At 34.2% G+C, this 7,908-nt stretch overlaps 1 protein-coding gene across 4 annotated transcripts; it reads right to left on the reverse strand.

Annotated features, from left to right (window-relative positions):
- Positions 1-653: 653 nt before the first annotated feature.
- On the reverse strand, positions 654-5,203 carry LOC107915112 (serine/arginine repetitive matrix protein 1). Of its 4 annotated transcripts, XM_041079168.1 has the most exons (7): positions 5,050-5,202; positions 4,332-4,885; positions 3,506-3,946; positions 2,883-3,396; positions 1,281-2,452; positions 982-1,167; positions 654-890 (listed from the first exon to the last, which is right to left on the reverse strand). In XM_041079168.1, the coding sequence occupies exons 2-7, from the start codon at positions 4,861-4,863 to the stop codon at positions 853-855; spliced, it is 2,883 nt and encodes a 960-aa protein (XP_040935102.1). In that variant the 5' UTR covers positions 4,864-4,885; positions 5,050-5,202; the 3' UTR covers positions 654-852. The 4 variants fall into 4 exon arrangements, with proteins under 4 accessions (XP_040935102.1, XP_016699742.1, XP_016699743.1 ...); XM_016844253.2 differs by having other exon boundaries at positions 4,332-5,203; XM_016844254.2 differs by having other exon boundaries at positions 1,006-1,167; positions 4,332-5,202.
- Positions 5,204-7,908: the final 2,705 nt, after the last annotated feature.

Below are 7,908 nucleotides of genomic sequence, written 5' to 3' on the forward strand. Positions count from 1 at the left end.
CAGCAAGAATACCATGTATAAAACCTGCATGAGTAGGGATATAACAGGCCATCCAGACCATCGAAGGCAAAAATGAAAAATGGAACCTATGATCAAGTTCATCAAAGAAAGGACAATAGTTGTAGAACATAAAGGCTGCTAGAAGGCAGAGGTGGCTGTAAGAAAATAAGAATCAGTAACCAAAACGGCAGATCAAAGAGGCCTACAGTAAGACCTAGCTTCCCAACAAGGATCACTTATTTTCTAGACTGACAGTAACAAGCCCCTATTCTACAATTAACAGATTGGAGGACATATGACTTCAGGTACATGTAGACCTGCTAGTACATGAGTTTCTAAATAATTCAATACAGAGGCAAAGTTAATGGAAACAAGGAATCGAACTTTCAAATAAACAAAAATTAAATTCACAGTTCAGCAATGGAGATAATGGTCCAACATACATCTAGCAGTAAAAGAAGCTTACTACAAACATTGCATGGTTGATTCCAGAAGAAAGCAGAACACTGCTTGGAATACTTTATCCATAGTAATGACATCTCAGAGACTTCAATTCCAATCTGTTCCACACTCCTGCAAAGGATAAAAAAAAGAGCACAAAGGGCATACACATATGAAGAACCAATAAATGGCTAAAAACCTGAGCACCAAAATAAACACTAAACAATCTCTTTAAGAGCTGCCATTCATATAAGAGCCAAAAGCTCATTAAACTCTAAATAAGTTGATCATATCTTAACAAGCTTGGCTTGAGCCGAAACCCGCCTAAACTAGAGACTCAGAAGTCAAACAGCTTGGAAAAGATTTGATCACAGAAATCCCCAAATTCCAGTTCCACATAAAGCCCACAACTCATTTCGGCTGAGGAGAAATTGAATGATCTTCTAATTCTGCAAAGGAAATCATATAGAAGTTACTATTAGTCATTAACTATACAACTCTACTGATGTTAAGTTATTTTTTGGTGAATAGTGACATTACCATTAATTTCAAGCCACTGCTTACCACTTGATCTTTCAAGTTTATTTGCTTCTTCTGCATCCGATCTTTTATTTGGTGAGAGTCCTTCAGCATTATCAAAGTTCAGAAAACGTTTTCTCTTTGATTCCCGGCCATCATTTACAGAAACTTTGGAGTCCTCTTTTGAAACCAACACTCCTTCATCCCCTGCATTTTTATATCATTCAGAATGGAAGTAAGCAGCTTGATACAATCTCCAGTATTTCCTACTTTTATGCCAAAAAGTGAACATTTATTCACACTAACCAAATAGTATCAACCTTCAGCAGACTTTGACCTAGAGCGCCTTCTTGGTCTTGAATCATTGTCTTCAGAACTTCTAGGAGAAGATCTTCTTCCTCTAGGAGGCCTATCTTCAGCTGATAAAAAATGTTTTTCCGCACAGCATTCTGATCTTTCATCTGTTTTATCAATGGAAAGTTGCTTGAATTCAGTAGACTTTGACCTAGGGCGCCTTCGGTGTTTTGATTTTTTCTCATCTGAATTTCTGGGGGGCAGCCTGCTTCCTTTGGGATGCTTGCGGTCAGCAGATCTTGACCTCGATTGCCATCTATCCCGATGTTTAGACTTCTTATCTCTACTTCTACCACTCCTCTCTTTGGCATACTGCCTACCTTCAGTAGATATAGACCGAGATCGCCTTCTATGACTATGTTTCAACTCATCATTTATTGTTTCATCAATTTTACCGTGGGGGCGAACCTTGCATTCCGGAGAAGCTGACAAGGTCTGCCGTCTGTGTTTTGATTTGTTATCACCCGAACTTGCAGAAGACCTGCTTCTTCTTCGATGCTTACCCTCTGAAGATAATGACCTGGAGCGCCTTCTGCTGTGGTGCTTTGATTTTTTATCCTTTTTGTTATCAGAATCGACAGATTTTGACCTAGAGCGCTTTCTGCATTTTGATTTTGTTTCATCATCCTTTGGAGATGACCTTCTTCTACGATGCCTTGGCGATCTCGAACCAGGACGGGATGATCTCCTCACCTTTGGTGAACTTTCTTGGCTATGTTTTGGGGAGTCTGAATCTACAGCAAGTGATTTTCTTGTTTGAGGACTCATACTCATAGTCCTACTCCTATTTCTCCTCAAAATATAAGAACAAGGATCATGTGATCTGTCCAGATCTCTTCTCCTACTCCTATCATTGTCATTTCGACCTCTATATGACAGTCTTTCACTATCATACCTTGAACGATGATGAGACCGCTCAGGTGATCTGGACCTACAGTCTCGCTGGAAACGAGGTGGAGGTGAATAAGAGCAAGACCTCCTCCTTTGCCTATAGCTGATTGGTGATCTTGACATGGACCTTGACCTTCGCCTATAACTGATTGGTGATCTAGACTTTGACCTTGACTGTCTTCGATAACTAAGGGGTGACTTTGATTTGGATCTTGATCTTGACCTTGCACGGGAAGTAGATGGTGACCTGTAAGTAATGATTTAGAAGCCTTTAACATAGAGACAAAAAAGGGAAAAACAGTGATCTCCTCTGGTTCCTATAAGTAAAAGCATCTTCTGGAAAGACATAATCAAAGATCTGACAACAAAAAGAGAATCATTACAAATAGATACCTCTTCTACTGTTCTGCTCCTAATTAAATAGTGAATCATAAACATTATTTGTTGAAAAAAGTGCTGCTGCTGCAGTCTATCATACCACAATAAACTAAAGGAGCAAACATAGGGGTTCTACTTATCATAACAAATAGCGGAACTCTGCTTGCATTCCTTATGTAGCTCAATAAGTAACTTCATTCTTTAACAATATTGAAGCATACGGACCTAACCAAAAAGTAAGCCTTACTTAACAAAACATGTATGTAAGGAAGTACATTTGTCCTGATGAGGACACATACCTAGATTCACTCTTGATTTCCTTCTCTTCATTAACAAGTCCATCAGCTTTTAGCTTCTTACTTATTTCGGCAGCTCTTGCTGCAGCTAACTCTGTTGCAGACTTCATGCTTGCAGCTCGATTAGCTGCCTGCTGAGCAGTCAAGGTTTGTTGCATAAGCAAAGCCTGTTGGAATTGCATCTGTTGCATGGCAACAGCTTGCTGCATCATCATAGGCAGAGACGATGATGTCAATGATGAAATAGCTGGTTTCTGAGGAAGCGTTTTAGCCATCTCCACATTTAATGGTCGACCACCAATATCCATATTGTTTAATGCCAAAGCAGCCATTGCTTCCTCAGGTTTTGAGTATTCTATATAAGCAAAATGTTTTGAATCAGTGATTGTACACTCGACAACAGAACCACAGAAGCTAAAAAGCTGTTTCAACTGCTCAGCTGTGAGAAGTGGGCTAAGATTGCTAACTTGTAGGGTTTTCTTCAATGCATCAGCCTTCCCAGCTTTGTCAGGAGAATCTGACACGCAGCAGACAACTGTTAGCTTGAGCCCAACAAAATAAATAGAACTTGGGAAATAAATTAACAAAGAAACAGACAGTTCAAAATACGATAGAGTAAAAAGTACCAGATGAATCTTTAATTGACTGAGCTTGTGCTTGAACCTGAGCTGAATGAGCTTGAAGGGCCTGAGCAGCAACAATAGTCTGAGCTGCAGCCATTGCAGCCGCTGAAGGTGCCATAGGTACCTGACTAAGAGTTCCCATGCTGGTTGTTGCAGCCAAAGCAGTCATCAGCAAATTGTGAGGAGGATGGTTCAATTGGCAATCAGTTTTAGCACAACGGCCATTGAGATATTCTCGACAAACTTCACCAAGAGATGCCCCCATTCCAGGCAATATAGCACCACCTGAAGCACCAGAAATAATGCCTGGGATCATTCCCAACAAGCCAGGGAAAGCTCCAGAAACAGAACCTGTATAATTTGGCATGTTGGGCATGGTTTGGTTTACTAGATTTGGATATGTGGATGCAGGAGCCACCCCTAGTAGTCCTCCGGTAGACTTACCTGCATAACAAAAATTCAACATCTATGCCCTGAGCACTACAGACTGCAACCAAGAACCACGCTTAAAAGTGAAGCCAAAAGTAAGAACAAAGACTCAACAACAATTTTATATGGCCAGTGAGTGCAAAGTAATGAGAAGGTGAATATCATTGGGAACTTTTCAAATTCCTAATCGTGAGCCTTCTTCACCTAGAACAACAAAAATAATATACAAAAGACTGCATTTCATATTAGAAGCAAAAATTACTCTAAAGGTTTGAATATTAAAAGATCCACGTATTATATAGACAATCAAATAGGGACAAGAAACATGCAAAGTCATGCATGGCAAGTGACAGCTAAACATGCAGTTAAAACCGAATAAACATAGTTTTAACGATGTTACCTGCACTGAAGAACACCGGGAATGGGCTACCCATGATGGGTTTCCCATTGCATTCAATGTTTACCATATAGTTCCCTCTCTTAGGCACCACATAAGTTACAGAGTAAGTCCCATCTCCCATATCCTTCACAATGCCATACTGTTCTGAGCCCCCAACACCCACACCTGGCGAAACCCTCACCTTAATCTGCGCACCCCCACTCTGTACTTTCCTTTCATCTGCATCTCTCGTTACCACCATAAACGTGGAGGCAGCACAGGCAGTGCCACCCGCTATTCCTGGCCCCGCGGCCATGCATTTAACGGGATCCACGGGACCAATTGGCTTGTTCACCAAGTCACCGGTGTCCTCGGATTCACTATCCGATGAAGCAGCCACCACATCCTTGTTACGGTTCTTATCAACATCCTTGAATGTGGCTTCGAAAGCTGCTTTAGCAGCAGCAGCTTTTTCAGCCTCAGTTTTTTGCTTGGCTTCCTCGGCTTGTTTCATCCATATAGGCTTTGAAGCGGTCGTGTTTCGATCCGCCATCAATTTAAAAACACCTAAATTGCTAGAACAATCAAATAAGCAATAATGCAAATGTCAACAACAAATAAAACAACGATATTTGAGGAAAAAATCCATCCAATGTGCGCCGGTAAACCTAGCTGAAATTTCAGAACTAGAATACTATTAAAGTCCCAATTTACTAATGCAAATGAAACAAAAACTAACCAATTAGCCCACGCAAAACCTCAAAATCAAAGCTAAATAATTTTTTTTTTTAGAAAAAGGAAAAGTAGGTTTGATATGACGCTTTTTCGATTTGACTGTTCATAACTTCTGGGATCCGTTAGACTTTGTTTGGTTACCAGGAAAAGGAAAGAATTTTCTTAAAAAGGAAAAACAAAAAATGGAAACGCCTTACCGGGTAATTTTGTTTGTATCAGAATTGGAATTGGGCCGTGTCGGGCCGAGTACAGGCCAAGTATGCCAAACTTTAGATTCATTTACTGGGTTTGGATTCAACTCAAAAAATATACTTAACATTTTATTCAAATTCGATCAAGATAAAAAATGTTAAATCCGAGCTCAATCCATTTGTATTAATTTTTTTCTATATTATTTTATATATAAAATAAATTTAAAATATATAATACATTAAATATACTAAAAACATTAAATAATGTTAAGATAGTTACAACTTGCAAGTAAATACATTTAAAATAGTAACAAAATTAATAACAAAACAATAATTATAAAATATCTAAATAATAACAACAAAATAATAGCAGTATAATAGCAAAATGACAGCAAAACAATAACAAAATGACAGTAAAACAAAAGTAGAAAAAAATTAAGCAAACTCGAGTCGGGCCGGGTCAAGTCTGGACCAAAAATCTTACTTGAGGCTTGCCCCATTTAGAAAATAGGCCTTATTTTTTATTCAAGTCTATTTTTTGAACCTATATTTTTACTCACTTTTCGAGCGAGTAATTCAGCCTATGATCAAGTCACACTATATAATGTTCCAAGTTCAAGTCTCACTATATGTTTTAAGATTAAAGATTAAAGATTAAAAATCATAATGTTCTAAGTTCAACTCTCACTATACATTGTATTTTATTGATTTTAATATCTTTATAAAAGTATTATCATAATTATATAATTTACTTGTATAAATAATGTTTTCTAGTCATTTCCCAAATCAGTTAAGAAAATATCTAAAGTCCCTTTTTTTAAAAAGTTATTAATTTTTAATTTTACGAGTTTAATTTTTAATTAATTTTTTATATTTTATTTAATTTCTACAATTAGTGTAAATTAATATTCATTATTCGAATGATTAAATATAATTGAAATATATTAACTTATTTAACAAGTCAAATATTATTATAATAAAAAACCAAATCATAATTAATACATGATTAATATATTCAATATATGATATAATTTTACTTCTTAAAAGTAAAATAAGCAGCATTGCTCGAAATAATAACTAATTAACTAATTAACTTATATCAATTATTTTAATAATTCAAATATAGTGCTAATAAAAAATTAATATACTATAAATTAAACTCTTCACTATTTATAAATAATATAAATATAATATTTAGGTTATATTATAAAACTATATTATTTATAAAGTTTTATATATGAAATATATAATTATTTATTAAAACATAATGTAATTTTTTTTATATATGAAAACTATAGAATGCCACTCGATGTTTTGATTTTTCTACATGATAATGTTAAGCGAAAAGCTAGAATAAGAAAACAATCTAAATATAAAATAATTTAATATAAATTTTGAATATTAAATCTTTTAATAATCTTTACACAATTGATGAAAATAAAATAATAAAATAGTATAAATAATAAGATATTGCTTATTGATGAAATTGAATAGTTTAAATTAAGTTTAATGACAATTTTAGTCACTAATGTTTACATGTTTTATCAAAATGGTCCTAATTGTATTTTTAAGCTCTTTTTTTTTACCATAAACCTTTTTTTTCAAATTGTTTTTTTAATAGATTTGACAGATAAAATGCATCTTATCCCAAGAAGGTCAGTAGCTTTTGTGCTATTTTCCCAGAGAACAAAATCAAGTTGCTAACTATTTAACAAAGTTGGCTCTGGTCAATAAAGAAGAGTTGCAAGTTTTTAATTCTCCCTTGAAGGAGATTTTAACTTTCATTTAATCCGACAAGAATTTAGAATTCTAATTATTTATTTCACCAAAAAAATTAAATATGGAATATTTTTAATGAGATGTAATATATTACTTAATTTACTCAATAAGATAATTATATGTGAAAATTAATAAAATAAATAAATCATACATGAAATTAAAAAATAACTCTTAATTTAAAGAAAAAAAGTAATTATTTAAAAAAATTCAAAATGAATGCGTGCACTTGTTTATTGAGAGATTTCAAAAAGAAAATTAAAAAATCAAATCGAAAATATTGAATGTGTGCATTCATTTTGAAACCCCCTTTTAGATAATTACGTTTATTTTATTTAAATTAAGAGTTATTTTCTTAACTTCATGATTTATTTATTTATTTTATTATTTTCCACGTGTAATTATTTTATTGGGCTATCTAAGCAATAAATCACATCTCATTAAAAATATTCCACATATGAAATTTCACATCATTCTTGAAAATATTCCACAATTATTTGCAATACTTCAAGGAATATGCCAAAATCTTCAAATATTTTGACCATTGTTTTCTTGTTTTTCATTATTATTCTTTTTATAGTGGTTAGAAGTACCACTGTTATAACCGCCTTGATACCGATTATTAGTATGTCTCCAACCACATCGTCAATTACAACAACAATCATAATCTCTATATTTTCATTTTTCATAACTGTTATGTACTGCTGCATTCACTTCAGAGAATGAAGCAAAACTAATGGGAAGAATTTCATAGTTTTTCATTAGTAACTTATTATTTTGCTTACCCACTAGAAAGTATGAGATCGTTTGAAAATATTTTTAAAGTTATTTTCACAATATTACTACTGTAGGAGTACATTAGATATTTCAATTATATAGTGTAATGTATTCCTTCG

Source organism: Gossypium hirsutum, chromosome A10 (genome assembly GCF_007990345.1).
Source record: "Gossypium hirsutum isolate 1008001.06 chromosome A10, Gossypium_hirsutum_v2.1, whole genome shotgun sequence".
In the NCBI taxonomy this organism is placed as follows: Eukaryota; Viridiplantae; Streptophyta; class Magnoliopsida; order Malvales; family Malvaceae; genus Gossypium; species Gossypium hirsutum.